The 19,576-nt window shown below is 26.7% G+C and overlaps 7 protein-coding genes across 7 annotated transcripts; 3 read left to right on the top strand and 4 right to left on the bottom strand.

Moving 5' to 3' along the window:
- Positions 1–267: 267 nt before the first annotated feature.
- Positions 268–1,563, top strand: SRAE_2000300700 (Guanine nucleotide-binding protein G(k) subunit alpha; the record flags this gene model as incomplete). The annotated part of the gene is made up of 2 exons (XM_024654149.1): positions 268–339; positions 379–1,563. 2 exons carry the CDS (start codon positions 268–270, stop codon positions 1,561–1,563), a joined length of 1,257 nt encoding a protein of 418 aa, XP_024507549.1.
- Positions 1,564–1,905: 342 nt separating this feature from the next.
- Positions 1,906–3,863, bottom strand: SRAE_2000300600 (Adaptor protein complex 1/2, beta subunit; the record flags this gene model as incomplete). The annotated part of the gene is made up of 2 exons (XM_024654148.1): positions 1,906–3,679; positions 3,721–3,863. 2 exons carry the CDS (start codon positions 3,861–3,863, stop codon positions 1,906–1,908), a joined length of 1,917 nt encoding a protein of 638 aa, XP_024507548.1.
- A 931-nt stretch (positions 3,864–4,794) lies between these two features.
- Positions 4,795–7,372, bottom strand: SRAE_2000300500 (Protein alan shepard; the record flags this gene model as incomplete). The annotated part of the gene is made up of 3 exons (XM_024654147.1): positions 4,795–6,253; positions 6,322–6,410; positions 7,250–7,372. The coding sequence occupies 3 exons, from the start codon at positions 7,370–7,372 to the stop codon at positions 4,795–4,797; spliced, it is 1,671 nt and encodes a 556-aa protein (XP_024507547.1).
- Positions 7,373–7,735: 363 nt separating this feature from the next.
- Positions 7,736–9,583, bottom strand: SRAE_2000300400 (ABC transporter-like domain and AAA+ ATPase domain and P-loop containing nucleoside triphosphate hydrolase domain-containing protein; the record flags this gene model as incomplete). The annotated part of the gene is made up of 1 exon (XM_024654146.1): positions 7,736–9,583. One exon carries the CDS (start codon positions 9,581–9,583, stop codon positions 7,736–7,738), a length of 1,848 nt encoding a protein of 615 aa, XP_024507546.1.
- A 1,039-nt stretch (positions 9,584–10,622) lies between these two features.
- On the top strand, positions 10,623–11,575 carry SRAE_2000300300 (ADP/ATP translocase 4; the record flags this gene model as incomplete). Its single annotated transcript, XM_024654145.1, has 2 exons — positions 10,623–10,745; positions 10,796–11,575. The coding sequence occupies 2 exons, from the start codon at positions 10,623–10,625 to the stop codon at positions 11,573–11,575; spliced, it is 903 nt and encodes a 300-aa protein (XP_024507545.1).
- A 292-nt stretch (positions 11,576–11,867) lies between these two features.
- Positions 11,868–14,076, top strand: SRAE_2000300200 (Hypothetical protein; the record flags this gene model as incomplete). The annotated part of the gene is made up of 5 exons (XM_024654144.1): positions 11,868–11,951; positions 11,989–12,144; positions 12,191–12,424; positions 12,941–13,200; positions 13,773–14,076. The coding sequence occupies 5 exons, from the start codon at positions 11,868–11,870 to the stop codon at positions 14,074–14,076; spliced, it is 1,038 nt and encodes a 345-aa protein (XP_024507544.1).
- Positions 14,077–14,218: 142 nt separating this feature from the next.
- SRAE_2000300100 (Helicase, C-terminal domain and DNA/RNA helicase, DEAD/DEAH box type, N-terminal domain and Helicase, superfamily 1/2, ATP-binding domain and P-loop containing nucleoside triphosphate hydrolase domain-containing protein) lies at positions 14,219–19,374 on the bottom strand (the record flags this gene model as incomplete). The annotated part of the gene is made up of 2 exons (XM_024654143.1): positions 14,219–19,252; positions 19,294–19,374. The coding sequence occupies 2 exons, from the start codon at positions 19,372–19,374 to the stop codon at positions 14,219–14,221; spliced, it is 5,115 nt and encodes a 1,704-aa protein (XP_024507543.1).
- Positions 19,375–19,576: the final 202 nt, after the last annotated feature.

Here is a 19,576-nt window from a genome sequence, read left to right as displayed (position 1 = left end):
AATTAAAAGTTTTTTTTTCTTTAAAGTATAAATAATGTTTTAAAAATTAATAGAAGAAGAATGATTAATATATAAATAATTAACAATTAAAAAATTTATTATCATAAATGATTATAATTTATTATGGTATATAAGTAACATTAAAAGAATTGATAAGAATTAAAATCAGCTTGCCATAATAGATAAGATGTATTTTTGTATAATATTATATAAAAGAATCAATATGAGTTTTTATTATTTGAAATTTTATTTTTTAACTATTATAAGATGGGTTCAATATTATCAATATGTGGAAATGATTCTAAAAAAATAGGTATTGGAAATGTACCAAAAATAATTGTAAGTTGATAATTTTTAAAATTTTTTGAAAATTTTAAGGATAACAATAATGATGAAATAAATATTCAACTTAATACAGAAAGTCCTGTAAGATTTTTTATGGCAGGATTGGGATCTGCCGGAAAGACAACCATCATTCGTCAACTACAAATGTTAGCAATAAATAATAATAAAAGATATCGTATGTATGATGAAGACTGGAATGAGTATGATCCTAATAAATGGAAAAAAGATTTTGAAAATAATATTATTTGGAGGAATATTATTAGAAAAAATATATTAGATACTTTTAATATTATTATAAAATATAATGAAAGAGAAAATATTGAGTATGAGACAGAGGATAACTTTAATTTTGCCATGGAATTAAGTGAATCATTAGATGAGGATGAAGATTATGAACAAATAAAAGAAAATAAACCAGAATTTTTGGTATCATTAATATTACTATTTGAGGATTCAGATTTTGTAAAAGCTTTTGAACATAAAAATAAAATTAAACTAGAGGGTAAAAAATTATTTGATGGTTGTGATCATTTTATGAAAAAAGAAAAGATTATTGAGGTTTTTTCTGATAATTATATACCAGATGAGAGTGATAAAGTAAGGAGTAGATATCCAACTCAAGATATGCGTACATATCGTTTTAAAATATATGATACAAAAATTGAAATTAATGATATTGGTGGACAAAAATCAGAGAGATCAAAAGTTGGAGAATTTGTCAAACATTGGAGTTTACAGGGACCAAGTGATTCTAAAAATTTTATCCTCCTTGTAGTGGGGATGTCAGATTATAATGAAAAACATGATGAATATGAGGGAACATTATTAGATGAATGTTTAGAATATATGAAAAATCTTCTATCTAATCCTTATGCTTCAAAGTGTGGATTATTAATTTTTTTTAATAAAAGAGATAAATTTTTAGAAAAGTTAAATGATCCTGATTGTCGAAATGATATTATATATTTAAAACCTTATTTGGATCGAACAGTTTATAATGAGTATAAAAATACTGGTAATTTTAAGGAAGAAGATATGCATAAGGCAATTGCTAGTAAATTTGCTGAAATAATAAATTCAAATAAAATTAAACGAGAAAGAGATACATATTGTAGATTTACATGTGCCATTGATAAAGTTATGATGGAAAGTATCTTTGGAACAGTTTACTATGAAATTTTAAAAAGTAAAGCTGTTGATGAAGAATTATTTCCCTAGAAGAAGGAAAAATTAAAACTATTTTAATAAAAAAAATATTGTATTTATGAGCCATTTTTATGTATAAATAATTAATTATATTTTGAAACATATTAACTTTAATATATTTTTATTTTACAATAGTATCATTAATGTCAATTGTTTCAAAAAATATTTAGAAAAAAGCAATAGATTAAAAAAATTGCAAATAAAATAACAATTAGTATATAAATTTATTGATAAGAATAAAGTAGTTATAACTATTTTTTAAATTTTTGAATAATAATCAAATATGTTATAATTTATGGCAACTGCTAACAAAACTTAGAAATATATAAATAATTATTTTAATTTACGTGTTCTTTAGTAGCGAAATACATCTAAAGAAATTAAATCTTCAAGAATAATGTTTTGTTGTGTTTTAACTGATTTTGATTTATCATAATGAATATCATCTTCAAAACTAATTATGTCTCCAAGTAGATTATTTTCTTTAGTGCATATATGTTTTGTACTTTTTTGTATTACTTCATCATTAATCTTAACAAAATCAGATATTGGTTTGTGATAAACAGAAGCAAGTGTACCAATATGATTAATTAATTGATTAAGAAGAGATGGTTCAAGGAAATCTGTATCTCCTGTAATCACAGGTTTACTAGTTAAAATAACTTCCTTTGCTGCAGCTGAATCAGCAGAAAGAAGTCTCCAGTATATATAACCACGATCTCTCAAATCAGGATTGTCTGAAGCTTGAGTTGCTAATGCAAGTACACGTTGAACAAGATCCTGTGATTCACTAGGTTTTTTCAAAAACAATTTAACTGTAGCTGTAAGTAATTGTAATTGAACTTGTGTACTTTCATCATGAAATGTTTCAACAAATGACTCTAAAAGTTCATCAGCATTTTCAATTCTTTCTGCATATTCACCAATAATCCAAATCATTGATGCTCTTGCTTCTGGTTCATCAAGTGTATCTAAATTCTCACATAATGTAGAAATTATACTTTCATATTTATTTGGATATTTTCTAAATATATCTTTAATTACAACAACAGCTTCTTGAACAACATAATTAACTTTTGTTTGTAAAAGTTCTAATAAAGTAGAAACACACTTTTCAGCAGCAGTTTCAATTTTAATGGCACATCTACCAATAGCTCTAACAGCTTTTCTAACAAAATCAACATCAACTTCAGCAGCATACTCTTTTAATTCACTTAAAACTTGTGCAATATTATTTTGTTGAGCAAGTCTAATCATAATATCAAGTTTTTCCATTTTAACATAAATTGGATCATTATATTTTACAAAAAAAACTTTCATTTCTTGTTTTAAAATATCTGGTCTTTTTTGTACAATAAGATTTATATTTCTTAATGCAACATATTGAATTTCAGGTTCAGCTGATAATAATGTAATCATTGGTGGTGCTAATTTTTTAGTTAATTGAGTAATAAATTCAGACGTTTCAGGAAGATAATTCATTAATTTCATTAAAACTTTAACAGTTGAAAGAACTACAGCAGCATTAGCATGAGCTAAACGTGGTGAAATTCTTTCACATATATTTTGTGCTTCTCTTTCATCTTTTGGTGTATAATTATTTAATGCATCAAGAATAAATACCTGTCCCCATTCTGTACATTCATTTAATGCAGTAAGTAATTTATTAACAAGTTGAAGATTAATTTCAAATAATTGTTTTGTTTGATTAATTTCAGTTATTGCAGCAACAGCATTAGCAACAACCATTGGATTTGAATCAGAAAAAAGATCTGAAAGTAATTCAACAAATCCTTGATCTTCAACTAATGATGGATTAATGTCATGTAACTTTGCAACACAAACAGCTGCCGTCTTTCTTACATATGGATCTTCATCTTTCATACATTTTCTTAATGGTTCACATAAATATTCTGTTATTTTATCAACACGAATACATCCCATTGTTCTAACAGCCAATGCACGTATTAATGGATTTGGATCTTCACAATCTTTAACAAAAGTATTAACAGCTAAAATTGCTAAATCAGGATGACTTTTAGCATAATTCATTAAATATAAATAAACTAATTTTTTTAATTCCACGTTATCAGTTTGCATACAATTAACAACATCAGGAAAAAGTGCACTAAAATAAAATGATAAAAATATTTTTAAATTTATACTTACCTAACATCTTTACCAACAGTCATTGAAGCTATAACTTTTTTAACTGCTTCTCTTTTTTTTTCTTTTTTATCGGAATTCAATTCATTTTTTAAATCAAACAAATCATTTTTTCCATTAATTACAAAATTTTTAAAATCGGACATATTTGGTTAAAAAATATTTCTTGAATTTAATATAAAATGTGTTAACTATTATTTTAATTAAATACTTTATATAACAACTTTTAATAGTTATATTTTTACAGACAAAGACATATTTTTAAATTATTTTCTAATATATTCAGAAATTTAAATAAATTTCTATAATATTAAAATTTTAATTAATTTATGTATATCACTATATTGAAATCAATTTCAAATAAATTATGGACAAAAATATCTTTAATTTTAAAGTACTTAACAACATCAAAATGAAATATCAAATGTTTAAAGAAGAACTAGAATAAAATATTAGTTAAGTAAAACTTTTTTCAATATTAATACACCATTTTAAAGTTTTTTTTATAAAGTTTTACTTTCTAATTAGCAGTAAAAAATGTGATTTTGAGAAGAAAGAGATAGGTAAAAAAATAAATTCATTCTGACCTTTTAAAAATCAATGATTAAAACTTTTCTTAAAATTTTTATTAACTTCTAGATTTCATAAAAAAGATTAAATTAAACATCAAACACATTTAATCAAATTATTAAATGATATATAAAATAAAATTGATTAAAAAAACGATCTACAAAAAGGCACTTATATTTATTAACTATACATTAATAAATATATGCATTGAAATATAAGAATATTTGAAGTTTTTTTATTATATAAATACAACTTCCAAAATTTGAAATTAATAAAGGAAGAAAGATAAATAAAAAGTCAAGAAACAATGAAACACTATCTTCAATGAATAATTTTGACTTTTTTAAAATCAAAATTGTATTAAATAAATATTAACATCTATGGTATTATACAGATACATAATTTTTTTTAGATCCATTACAAAAAAAGTCAAAAAGTCCCGTCTTCAAGGAATTTAGATGTTATTAAAAATCATTTTTTTCTTTGTGTAAAATATATTCTTATAATTTATTTCTTCTCCTTATTGTTGTTGTTTGTTACCTGCCCACTTCTATTTCCAGGATTGTCATATTGTTGGACATCTCCATCATTTCTACCAACGTTTGCGTTCATTGTCCCGTTACAATATTGAGGATTTGGTTGAATATGCATTTGTTGGACATCAACACCATATTGAACATATGGTTGTCCCTGATAATAAGGATATCCTTGATAGTAACCTTGTGGAATTTGACTGGGAGGGCCTTCATTTGAAGAAGGAGTTTGGTTTGATGTTGGACCATCTGTACCCTGATATGATCCTATTAATTGTTGTGGTGTACCATATCCTTGTGGATGACCACCAGGAGGTATAACTGGATAATGATGTGGACCTGGAGGTATTGTAGGACCTGAATAATGAGCAGGTTGAATGTTTGGATATGATATTCTTGGAGTTGAATGAGAAGCACTTCCACTACGGTTTACACCATGAGGTGGTGGAACATTATTTGGTCTATCACTAATTGAAATTGCTGGTGGAGGATAATTATAAAAAGGACCATCAACAGGAATTGAATGAGCAATAATTGGATTTTGTGTATATCCTGGTATTCCTGCATTTCTTATTACTCCTGTGTAACTACGTTGATTCATATAATAATTATTTATATAAGGCATATTTCCAAAAGTACGACTTTTTCCAACTTTCTTACCAGCAGTAGCAAGTTTTACTAGTAGTGGTTCTTTTGTTCCTTCAAGAACTTTTCCGTTATACTTACTAATTATTTGCTCACATCTTTCTTTTGATTCAACTCTAGCAAATCCAACGCAACGAGATTCACCTGATTCATCACGTAATATTCTTGTAGATATAACATCTGCTCCTTCATTAGCACAAAGCGAACGTAACATTTCTTCAGTGTATCCTGCTGGAAGATTGGCAATATATAAATTTGTTGAATCAGCACTATCCTCATTATTATTTTTACTAAGTCTAGCTCGTGAAACAAGAAGACCTTGTTCAGATAATCCATTCATAGCTTTTTGAGCATCTTCCACATTATTAAATTCAACAAAACCAAATCCACGACATGTATTTGTTCCTTTATCCATAATAGCCTTCGTTGATACAATATCACCAAACTTCTTACATAATTCTTTCAGACTTTCATCAGTTGTTTCTTGAGTTAAGTTACGAATATAGAGATTCGTATTTGATAAAATAACATCCTCTTTATTGTTTCCAGCGTGTGTTTGTTGAAGAGATTTATTGTACATATTATTATTAAATATGTGACGATCATTTTTATACTGAACATTTTTATTATTAAACCTATTTCCAGAATTAAAATTATTTTGATAATTTCCACTAACACTACGTTGATGTTGTTGTTGATAAACATACGTATTAACGTTGGAATTGTTTATTTGAGAAGGATTTAAATTATTATTATTATTAGAATAAACCATATTCTTATCGTTAGTACTATAATAATAATAATACATAATTAAAATATTAATAAATTTAAGTTTATAATATAAAAAAAAACTAACCTTTTACAATTATAATTATCTGATGAATTAAAATATTTAGAAGGCCTATTATTTTTTAATGAAATATTCTTAGCAGTTGGAGGTGTAAACTAGAAAAAGTTGATAATTAGTGTTATATACATACGTGGAAGCGAGTAATTATAATTAAACTTTTTTATCAGAGAAGAAAAATTAAAATAATGTGTGAAAGTTACCTATACATAATTTAAATACAAAATAAATTTGATTGCAATTAAAAGTGCATGCTCCAGAAATTTGATTTATCAAAGTAGGTAATTTAATTAAAAAGTGAAAAATATGGTAGCTAATGTATAATAATATTTTTTCTAAACAATATGCTATATTTTATCAATCAATATATAAATCATACGAAAAAAAAAAAAAAAAGTTGTTTCTATCAATAAGTTTTGTGCTAGTAAAAGTTTAGTATGAATAATACAATTGCGGTAATAATATATGATGCAGATGAACTTAACGTTTAATTCTCTCTCTCTAAAATTTTAGAACGACAGACGTTATGCTTTTTACGTAGAGAAATACACATATAATAAAAGTAGGGGGGAAGTTTCCAGGGAAGAAAAGTTTTAAAAAGAAATGAACAGAGTTAGAAAAACAGGGTATAGTGAAAGAAGGATAAAAGAAAGTTTTATAAAAATGTTTTATCTTAAATTTAATTGTGTGAGAGTATAGTTATTTTTTTGATCACTTAGCAGAGGAGTATATTATTGTACATGCTAAAACCTTATTCCCAATTGTCTATATGTCAATTGTTTAAACGAAAGAAGTTATATGTTGCAACGTATCATCATCATCATCTATTGACACACAAATTGGAAAGGCAAAATTTTAGAAAGTAAGTGATGCGCCCATCTAATAAAATTAAAATATTATGAACAAAGTTAGTAAGTATAGATAATATTAAACTTACCTTAAAATCCGTAATATCTTTAGTTATATTTAAATATTTTAATTTCCCTTGTCTTCTTTTAAAATTAGATATGTCGTTTTCAGACATTTCAGACATCTGAGATTCTTTAAAACTACCTTGCATCTGAAAAATTATATGCAATAATTTTAATGTAAAAGTATGCTGATTATTTAATAAAAATTTAGTCTCCTTATCATAGGCTATGTCTTAACACGAATAATCATACTAACTAGTCGATTTGATGCCTTTTATTAATCATGATCTTTTAATCAATACTTTTTATTCATGATCAACAACTACAGAAGCATATAATGTTAAATGATCTTTGATTTTTTATTTAAAATGAACTGATATAAGTCAAGAAAATTTAAAATTTAACTCAATTTTATTTAACAAACCAATGGAGTTATACAACAAGAAACAAACATTGTATATATTTTACCACTTGTAACAAACATGAAATGATTAAATAGTTGTAAAAAAATATTAACGCTCTACCATTTTTTTCTCCTCTTTGTCAATTTCCTCTTGAAGATGTTTCTTATATGAGAAAATGTCACCGTTCCATTTAGTAATAGTTTCTTTATCACAAACCCAAATTTCTTCTGTTACTTGTTTAACAAGACGGAAATCGTGAGAAACAAGAATTACACCACCTTCAAATTCATTGATAGCCTCAGCTAGTGCATCAATAGATTCCATGTCAAGATGATTAGTAGGTTCATCAAGAAGAAGAATATGAGGCCTTTCGAATGCTAGTTTGGCAAAAGCTAATCTTTTCTTTTGTCCATCACTTAATTCTTTTATAGGGCATGTTTGGTCTCTTCCTGTTAGGCCAAATCTTCCAACCATTTGTCTTAAAACTTGAACTTCATTTATATCTTTAAAACATTCTCCCATATATTCTAATGGTGAAAGATTCATTGGTAATTCTTCGTGAAGATGTTGATGGTATCTTCCTAGTTTACAATGTGAATGCCTTCTAATAACTCCATTTGTTGGTGATATTTCATCGCATAAAAGTTTTAACAATGTACTTTTACCAGCACCATTAGGACCTACAAGAGCAATTCTTGTACTTAAATCAACACCAAAATCTAAATCTCTGTAAATCCAATTAGAATTATCATTGTAACGGAATGATACATTTTGAACCATAATAACAGGAGGTGGTATCTCACCAGGATCAATGAAATAGAATTGTTTTACAGTTTCAACTGCAACTTTTTCTGTTAATCCTCCGGCAATCATTTTTGCCATAGTTTTTTCTTTGGATTGAGCTTGCCTTGCTAATTTTGCTGAACCGTGACCGAATCGTGCAACGTAATCTTTCATGTTTTGAATTTGATTTTGTTCCCATTTATAACGTTTCATTTGATTTTCTAACAATTCTGCTCTTGTTTTAACAAAAGTGTTGTAGTTACCGGAATAGTAAATTAATTTTTTTTGGAATAAATGGATGATGTTTGTACAAACATTATTCATGAAATCTTGTGAATGCGAAGTAATAAGAAGACATCTTTTATACTTTGATAATTCTCTTTCTAACCATACACAAGCATCAAGATCTAAATGATTTGTTGGTTCATCAAGAAGTAATAACGATGGCTTTAAATATAAAGCTCTAGCAAGTGAAATTCTCATTCTCCATCCACCAGAAAAATCTTTGCATTTCTTTAACATCATTTGACGAGAAAAACCTAGACCATGTAAAATACGAGCAGCTTTTGTTTCAGCCATGTTGGCATCCATTTCATCAAGGCGTTCATAAACATCTAAAAGTTTCTCCTGAGCTTCCTCAGATTCATCTGTAGCCAATTCATCAGCCAACTTTTCTAAGATTACTCTTTCTTTATCAACATCAATAACAGCTTGTAATGCTGATTTTTCGGATGCAGGCATTTCGCGCGAAACTAAAAACATGTCAATATGGTCAGGTATTGGTAATTCTCGATTATAAATTGCATGTAAAATAGCTGATTTACCACTTCCATTTAATCCAATAAATCCATATCTTCTTCCCATGTTTAATTCAAGCGTGGCGTCAACAACAAGTTCTTTACCATGAAATGTTAAAGTAAATTGTTCAATTTTTGTATCTATGGAGTGTTTATGAGATGCCAATACTGCAGCAACTGTCCTTGCTGAAGCATTTTCTAATTCAATTTTTTCTATTAATGAAGTAGCCTCGTCAACATCCTCGTCAATTATGCCATTTTCCACTATTTTTGAAATACTATCTGTAACTTCTTCAGTAACTTTTTTCCCAGTATTTTTGCCTTTAGCAGCTGCTTTTTTTGCCGCATCACGTTTTTTTTTAGCATCTGATGGCATTCTATTTTTTTTATTCAAAATAGAATTAAGCTATAAAAATATTTGTTAAAATTTAAAATAAAATTATAAATAATATAAAAAATCGATTGTAAAATGGAATAATAATACATAATTTACCTAGATTAAATTATAAAAATTTACTAAAAATTTTTGTAAATAAAAAAAAAATTAAAAAATTATCACTATAATGAGTTTTTCAATTTAAATTTTGTCATAAGTTTAAAATAAAAACTGAAACTGGCTCTCAAAAAGAAATATTGAAGAAAAATGCACATCAGACTTTACCTCCATTTTCCTATTTCTGTTACTATTTTCTCTAACCATTTATTTTTATTTCAAAGAGTGGGACATTTATTTTAAGCAGCTACCAGGAAAATGTTTCTACTTATTTTTTGTTATTTTAAATTTTTACCTGTCTTTCATCAATTGTCTGCGATACTGGATTGTTTGTTTGTTGTATTTTAGATAACATGGCACAAAACAGATGTTTCCACTGTTTTATGTTTTTTTAATATTAATTTTTATTTACACCTATTTTTTAAAACATTACAAACACAATCATGTTTTCATAAGTATAATAATTTAATTGTTTTATATGAATTACTTACTTTGACATTTGTTCATTTCAATATTTTTTTTTTGCATGTTTCAAATAGATAAATACCACTTATGTTGCATAGACACTGTCTATGTATTTTTGTTCCATCTATCGACTGTCTAAAATTTTAACCCCAAATCTTTCTATCTCTGCACTGTTTTTTTTTTTTTATTCGAGGCGAAACATTTTTTGTTTGTCTGTGGTATTTTCACAATGATAGTTAACAATATATATATCGAGGATGATGTGCAGGTTTTTGTTTTTTTGGGCGTGTCGATTGGAATGGCTTGGCAATACATTCAAGGCTTTAGTGCATACACTAGTATTCATTGAGGCACACAAATACGTTTTAAATCTGCTTGCGTGGAGTGTGTGCAGCATATATAACTTCATTTTATTTACTAATAAATTGTTTCATTTTTTTAGTGATATTCCAACATTATGAGCAACGAAAAAGGATTTGACACAAAAAAGTTTTTAATTGACTTACTTTCTGGAGGTTGTGCCGCTGCTATTTCTAAAACTGCTGTTGCTCCAATTGAACGTGTCAAACTTCTTCTTCAAGTGAGTTTTTAATGTTAAATTAAAAAATAATATCTTAATTAAATATATAGGTTCAAGATGCTTCAGATGCTATAGCTAAAGACAAAAGATACAAGGGAATAGTTGATGTACTTGTTCGTGTCCCAAAAGAACAAGGTTTGAGTGCTTTGTGGAGAGGTAACTTGGCCAATGTAATTAGATATTTTCCAACTCAAGCTTTGAACTTTGCCTTCAAAGATACCTATAAAAAACTTTTCTTGGAAGGTCTTGACAAGAAGAAAGATTTCTGGAAATTCTTTGCTGGTAATTTAGCTTCTGGTGGTGCTGCTGGTGCAACATCTCTTTGCTTTGTTTATCCACTTGACTTTGCTCGTACCAGACTTGCTGCTGATATTGGTAAAGGTTCAACTAGAGAATTCAAAGGATTGTCTGATTGTCTCATTAAGATTGCTAAATCTGATGGTCCAATTGGTCTTTACAGGGGATTTTTCGTTTCTGTTCAGGGTATTATTATCTACCGTGCCGCTTACTTTGGAATGTTTGATACTGCAAAGATGGTATTTGCTTCTGATGGAAAGAAACTTAACTTCTTTGCTGCTTGGGGTATTGCTCAAGTTGTTACTGTTGGTTCAGGAATCCTTTCATACCCATGGGATACCGTTAGAAGACGTATGATGATGCAATCTGGACGTAAAGAACTTCTTTACAAGAACACATTAGATTGTGCTCTTAAAATCATCAAGAACGAGGGTATGTCAGCTATGTTCAAAGGAGCTCTTTCTAACGTTTTCCGTGGAACCGGTGGTGCTCTTGTCTTGGCTATATACGATGAAATCCAGAAATTCCTTTAATTTTTGGGAAATATCTCTACTTGAACTGGCGTACTGCGTCTATATTTTTACTTTGATTTTGGCGCACTTTCAAAATGTACCATTTAGGTTTATTCTTCGAAGATTATTGTTAAGCCTCTTTTATAATGTTTGATCTTGTGATCCATAAATTTAGATGTAGTAAATAGATTTTTTTTTATTGTCTATTATAGCTGGTATCAATAAAGATACATTTAATTATTGTATAGGTTGTATCCTTTTTTTTATATATAAAACATTTTTTTTCTTCTATTTTTTTTGTTTAAATTTCTAGATGAGTGACGAGAAACAGATAAGTTGGATATATGAAGGACCAAAGTCTTCTGTAAATTGTGAGGATTACCTTCTTGGAAAGAAGGTTAGTGATTTATTTTTCTATTTTACATTTTCTTTAGATTGATAAAAATTTTGAATTGTATTCAGATGTTGTCAAGAAGGAGGAAGACAAAATAGATGAAATAGTAAAAAAAAAAAGTAGTACTGAACCAGGGAGAGTAAATTCTCTTAAAGTTGAATCTATTGTTGGTGAAGATCCACTAGTTGCAATTAGGGTATGTTGTCAGTGTTTATTGTATTTAATTTTTATTATTTTATTAGCTCAAACAAGCTAAAAAAGAAAAAGCAGCATTGGAGAATCCTGTTTTTAAAAAAAAAATTGAAGACTATTTAAGAAAAAAATTTGAAGTTGTATATAAAGCTCAACTGAAATTAGAGAAAATTGCTAAAAATTTAAACAGTAAATCATCAGAGTCATCTGATTCTTTAAGTTCAGATTTTGAAGAGGAGAGAAAAAATTTGCGTAGTAATAATACATCTTCTAAACATACCTACGTAAGTAATCAATAGTTAAAATTTATATTTTTTGTCATAGACATGTTTTATGATCAGTGATTTTTAATCATTTAGTTATTTGATGTAGATTTTTTATTATATATACTTTCCAAGGACAGTTTAATGAGATTTAAAAAAGTAATTTTTTAATTACAAAAAAAAAAATGATTTTTTTAATTAGTTTTTTTTCCTATTGTTTGATTTAAAAATTTAAATACACTTAAATTTTAAATGTATTGATATACAAAAAAAAAACATAAGAATTTATGTATGTATGTAAAATTTAAAAGAATGTAGCATATTTTATAGAATTAAAAAAGTAAGAAAATCAACAGCTCTTATCATTTAGAAAAGTAGAGCGATATATTTTTTTTTTGGAAGTAAAATATACATGTTTTATAGAAAATTAAAATTGAGAAGTAGTAACTTTGCGATTTTAAAAAATAGAAAATATAAACAATTAAATTATTTTAAATTATAAATCATTTATTTATTTTATAAATTTATTTTATTTAGAATAAAGATTATTCACGTACAAAATCTAGAAGAAAACGTGAGAGAGATCAAAGTGCTGATTCAGATACTTCAATAAAACGAACAAAAAAACATTATGATAAAACAACATTAAATAAAGATAATTATTCATCTAACAGGAAACATAAACATTATAACGATAGGTATTCGGATAGTTCAGTTGAAAGAAAAAAAGATTATGATGACGAAAAAATTTCAAGTAAAAATGACTCGTCTTATGATAAAAAGCGTTATAGTTCACAGTAAGTTTTTTTTAATAATAGTTTTTATTTCATTAAAAAAAGTCTACATTTATATATTAAAATTATAAAAACATGATAGAAATATTTTTTATTAATGATTTATCAAAATTATATAGGTGTTTACTTTTTCTCTATTTATTAGTTGCTAAAATAATTTTTGTTTCTATGAATAAAGCAATTAGTCTAAAATTTTTGTTAAAACTTATATCTTACTTTGTGTTTATAATTTTACTTTATGACCCACATTACTCTTAGTTTATAAATATAAAAAATGATATTGTTGATAGAAATGAAATTAAGATTTATTATATGATGTCTTTAGTTACTAATAAATCAGATTTATTATATATTTTAAACTATTTTAAATTTCACCATTTAATATTTTTCTGTTTTTAATATTTAATTTAATGATTAATAATTTTAAAAGCATAAGTAATAATTTATAGATAAATGATTAAAACGATTAAAAAAATGTGCTCATAAAAGTTTACATTTTTAATATTTTTTTAAGTAGAGTATCTATATGTTTAATCATAATTAATAAAATGATTTTAATACTATATTTATTTTAGTAAAGATACAAGAAGATCACAAAAACCATCACATTCTGATAAGTTGAAAGAGAGAAAAAATGATGTTAATGATAGAAGAAGAGACCATAAAAATTCTTATTCTAGAGATAAAAAAATTGAAAAAAAACCAAAGATGACACCTGAAGAGATGGAAGAGAAACGTCGTGAAATGATTGAAAATGCTAAATGGCGTGAGGAATCACGTAAAAAAATTTTGGATAAAGCTTCTACTTATGAAATTAAAGAAGAAATAATTGAAAAAGAAACAAGGTCAAATGAAGTTTTTAAACCTAAACTATTGTAAATATTTGATCTCTTTTAATAATTATAAAAAAAAGTTAATTTTTTTAATTAATTTTACTATCAAATAACAGACAATTTCAAAATAAATCTTAATATTATTGTATATTAGAGTATAATATAATTATAAATTTAAAAAGATACTTTTAGTCACTCTTTCTCATTTTCATATTGAATGCTCTGATGAATTTAGTATGATATTCATTAGCCAATTCCTTTATACAAGCAATTAATTGATCATTATCATTACCAATCGTTGATAAAATTCTAGATGTTTCTAGTAAAACATTAGAAAAATCATGAATGGCAAACCAATATTCCGAAATAAGGAGTAAATTGACATTTAATAAATCATCAGAAAAACCGGATTTCCAAAAATCATAAGCATAAGAATTTAATTTTACAGATTCTCCTCGATGGGATTTCGCATCTATTCCTGATGTTGGTAGTAATGCTTCATCTAAAATAATATCTTTATGGAATGGTGGAACTATATCATTTCTATATAAAGATAAATCAGATTTTTTTAAACCTGTAATACTAAATACATCAGATTGAATCTTTTCACCAGGAACTAATCCTAATTCTAAAAATGAAATTAAGAGTAAATTTATTTCTTCATTAAACATATCCACTTGTTTTTGAATTTCTGGAACCATAGGTTTTAAAGTAATATGGTCAAGATTTTTTTCCTCAGAAAATGTTAACGGTAATTTTTTGTTAGTAAATAGATGTGCAAATATATTTACTAAAGCATCTTTAAATTCTTCTTTTTCTTCACCAAATTTCTTTAGTAATTTGTGAAGTGAACCTGTTTGAATAAGATGTGTTAAAATAATATTTCCAGGTTCGAAGTCAGATAAGCAACATGCTAAAGGAGCAAATTTTTTTAATACTCCTTTCTCATCTAATAAGCTAACTTTTCTTAAAACTTCAATACTAAAAGCAGCAAGAGATTTAAATTGATTCTTTAGTGCTTTTGTACTTCCACTTTTTTTAGTGAATGTAAGGAAAAAGTTTTGAAGTAAATTACAAACTGTCTTAATTCTTAATTCTTTTGGTGTTCCAACTTTTGATGTACCCTTATCTTTCTTTTTTCCTGTTATCGATAATTTAACATCTTCATTATCTTCCATATTAATGAAATTAATAAGTCTAAGAAGCATTGTTGTGGTAAATGGAATATTACCTCTTAATGTTGACAAAGAAGCAGTAAGAAGTCTTCGAATTTTTGCTGTTGGAACAGACATAAATATAACAGTACCTGCATGATCAAAACCTCTTCTACCAGCACGACCACTCATTTGACGGAATTGTAATGGATTTAATTGTGGTGTATCAATACCAAATATAACAGTTTTACAAGGCATATTTAAACCAAGAGCTAAAGTACTTGTTGAGAAGACAACACCAATATATCCTGCCCTAAAAAGTGATTCAACAGCACCTCTTTCTATTGGATTAAGTCCTTCATGATGAATACCAATTCCTCTTTCAATAAGTCTAGCAACCATTTTTGATTTTTCACGATCACCACTTGAATTTAATTTTTGTAACATTTGTGTATACAATTCTTCATCACCCTCTCTAACTTGAAGTGAAAATCTTTTTAAATCTTTTTTCAATTTAATTCTTTGAATAGCAAAAGGATCTGAATCTTCAATAGAATCACCAGGTCTTTGATCCTCATCAATACCATGATCTTTTAATTTTTTTTCCTTTCTTGCTTTTTCAGCAGCAGCTTTCTTTTCTTGAGCTTTTAAAAATTTATCTTCATTTTTAAAATCATATTTACTTTTATATTCAGGAGATTCCATCCATTCTTTTTGTCTTTCAGAAAGACAATTGTAAAGTTTCATTGCTAATAATTCACAAACTTCACGATCATCATTGAAACAAATAGCTGGAATCATTTCCTTATTTTTTAATTGATCAACAAGAGGAACAATATTGTATACAGCTTCCTTAATCATATTAAATGGTTTTGATCTTTTTTCAAATTCAGTTTCAACATTTTTTTTTAATTCTTTAAGAACTTTTTGGAATTTATCTTCATCATTTTCTAATAAATACATAAATCTTGTTTTCAATTCATTTTCAAGTGATCGAAGTTTATCTCTGTTAAGCCATATTTTGTTTTCATTTTTTTTAGCACCGAAAAATTTAACCGGTTCAAGGAAATTTTTTGTATTTTCGTCAAATGTACTCATAACGTTATATAATTGAAGAATTTGTTTTGCTGTTAATTGCTGATCTTCAGGAATTCCAAACATTTCAAGTTTAACTTTTTCAAAAATACCATAAGGCATAAATAAAATTATAGACTCATCTTCACTAATAGGAGTTAATGAAGAAGAAAAAAGAGCATTTGGATCATTAAATTTTTTCTTTTCAATTGATACATCAAATGAATTTGGAGCTGTGTCTAATTTTTGTATACCTAATTCTAATTCACTAAAGCGTTCACTATATTGAATTAAAACAACCTCTCTTGGTGTTTCACTTTCAAGTGTTTTAGCATTTTCAAGACATTGCATCCATTGATGAAGAATTTCTACATTTGAAATAGTAGCAGATAAAGCAAGGAATGGACATTTAATAAGAGAAAGTAATATTTCCCATTTTCTACCATCAGCAATAATATTACGTTCATCAGTTGGTGCAGAGATACAATGTACTTCATCGAAAATTACATACTTGATTCTTGAAACAACTTTCTGGACTTCTGGATTGGCAAGTAACAACATTTCTTCAAAACATTCTGGAATTGTAACAAGAACTTGACAACTATTTACTCTATCAGAGTAATCTTTCATCAAAACACCAAAAAGTGACTTTCCTCCAGAAAGAGTTTTATTTCTAAATCTAGCATAAACTGAACCACAAAATTGATTCATTAAAGCTTTTGATGGAGATACATAAACAACCATATTATCATCAGAAGATCTTAAAATTTTCTCAATAGCATAATATGAAACAAATGTTTTACCAGCTGATGTTGGAGCAATAATTAAAGCAGACTTATTAGCATCAACAGCATCAAGCATTTCTCTTTGCCATTTATCTGGTGAAAAACCAGTAACACGATTATCCCTTTTGGGATCTGAAAGTACATCAATAAATCTTCCTGCATACTCTAATTGATAGTATATTAAATCAATGTCTAAAGTAAGTTGTGCTTGAAGTCTTTTGTTTTTTGTCTTGTCAGAGAACCCAAGAAGTGACCAATATTCATCAATTTTCTCTTTTTGTTTATTGTCAAAGTTTTCATAGTGAAAAGCAAAACATTGTTTTAGTTGACCAATTAATTCTAATGCTTGAATTCTACGTTCGTTGACATCTGTTGATGCATTATCAATATAAAGACTAGCTCTTTTTTGAGCTATTTCAAATGCACAAAGAGCCTTTGATTGTGGAAGCTCTAATTTTCTGTAAACAGATTCTAGTGTAGCAATTTGATTTCCTTTAACTTGTAAAGCATATTGAATTTTAATATTGTCATTTTCAAATTGTTCTTTTAACTTTTTTTGTTTATTAGCTTCTAAAATTTGATCTTTTTTAGACATACCACCTTTACTTCCTGGTTTTCCACCACTTTTCTTTGATTTTCCATCTTTACTACTTTTGTCATTTTTCGTTGGAGCCTCAACAGTATTTGGTAATGGATTCCTGGTAAAATCTACCAATAATTCATTTCTTCTTCCTTCCAATGAATCAGAAAAGTTTTGATACCATTTATATAATTGTTGTTTTTGACGATTACGTTTTTTGATAGCCCAATGATTCATATTTTTATCTTCCTGTTTAATTAAATTATCTTGGATCGGCTTAAATTTCCATCTTTTCTTATTTTCCATTACCACAGCATAATCTATTTCTTCTTTTTGATGTGGTTGATTTTTTATTGTTTTATCAACTTCTAATGCAATATCTTCAATAAAACCATTAAATATTGATTTTGAAAATCCAACAAGATTACAGCTTCTTAATAAAAGTTCATCGTCATTTGAAGCATTATCAAGTAATTTATCTTCGCTATCTACTTGAAGTGGAACAGAAAGGCCAGAAGGTATATGATATTTGGCAAAAGTTTCCTGAAGACGATAAGGTAAAATACTCTTCTGAGCAGATATTGCAGAGTAGTACGCCTGGATAAGTCTACCATCCCAAATATCTTTAATATCAAAAGAAATTTCTTCAATTTTAATTAATTTTAAAACTTTTGCACATGATGTAAGCAAAATCTTTCTGTCCTTTATTAATGATGGACCAGGAGAGAATGATTTATCTTCGATAGCATAACTTCTTGCAATACCTTTTTTCTCTGATACTAAAGAAAATAGATAAACAGCAGCAACAAGTGATTCAAAGTTAGCAGAAACTTCATTCTTTTGGTTACTATTAACCTCTTTAAAAATTTCCATCCATAAATCAGCAACATTTTTAATTTCACTCTCTACTAAGCTTATACAAGAAGTATCTTCAATTGTAGTTAAATCCCATTCTTTGACAAGTTCATCAAAAAATTTTGGAAATTGAACAGGACATGGATAGAAACGATATGCCATGACAGATGATATATTAATTTTAAATCCAGAAAGACTTACAACAGGTATAGAGCTATAAATAAGATGACAAGCAATGGCTCTAAATCTTGTAAAAAAGTCAATTGGATTTGGTGAAACAATTTTTGATGCATCATTAATAGACATCAACATAAATGATGGAGTTAAATTTCCTAAATACTCAGACCAAGTATCTTCAATTGGATTGTTAAAAAATTCTAAATGCTTAGAATAAGGACTCTTTTTTAAATATGCAAGCATAAAATGATAATAAAAATTTAAAATAGTATCTTGACTAAATAATTGAGCCATATCTTTGAAAACAATAAGCTTAAATTTAGCACCAAGATTAACTAAATTACTTAAAAATCTGTTAATCTGTTCTGAAAAAACAACAGTCTGACCACCCAAAGTCCAATTATGATAAGAATGAGAAGTAAACTCAATAAGCATTGATTCAACAGAAATAAGAAAAATTTCAACATCAGCAAATTCACCAACAATGTTTGTATAATAACAAGGAATAGCATCCATCATTTTTTTAATACTTGTCTCACGAATAACTAAAATTTCTCCAATATTGGTTCCCTCATAATCTTCATCATCATCAGAAACCTAAAAAAAATAACTATTATACAATTAATAAAAAAAATTACATTTTCTGTGAGAGATTGACTATCCAAATCAACATTTTTTAAATCTTCAACAATTTTATTATCCTCTAATTGTGTTACCATAATTTTATTTTTCTTTGTACTATAATTTTAAAGCAGAAAAATATTAAAGAAACCTAAAACGTGTAATATTTTATTAACGTTTAAATATCATAATAAAAAATAAATCGATTTGAATAAAAAAAAATTTCAACATTATTCTTCATTTTTCAATTATATACTATACAAGTTGTAAGAATAGTAATATATAAAAATAAAGCATAAA

Source organism: Strongyloides ratti (genome assembly GCF_001040885.1).
Source record: "Strongyloides ratti genome assembly S_ratti_ED321, chromosome : 2".
NCBI lineage: Eukaryota > Metazoa > Nematoda > Chromadorea > Rhabditida > Strongyloididae > Strongyloides > Strongyloides ratti.
This window is presented reverse-complemented; position numbering and strand designations above follow the sequence as displayed.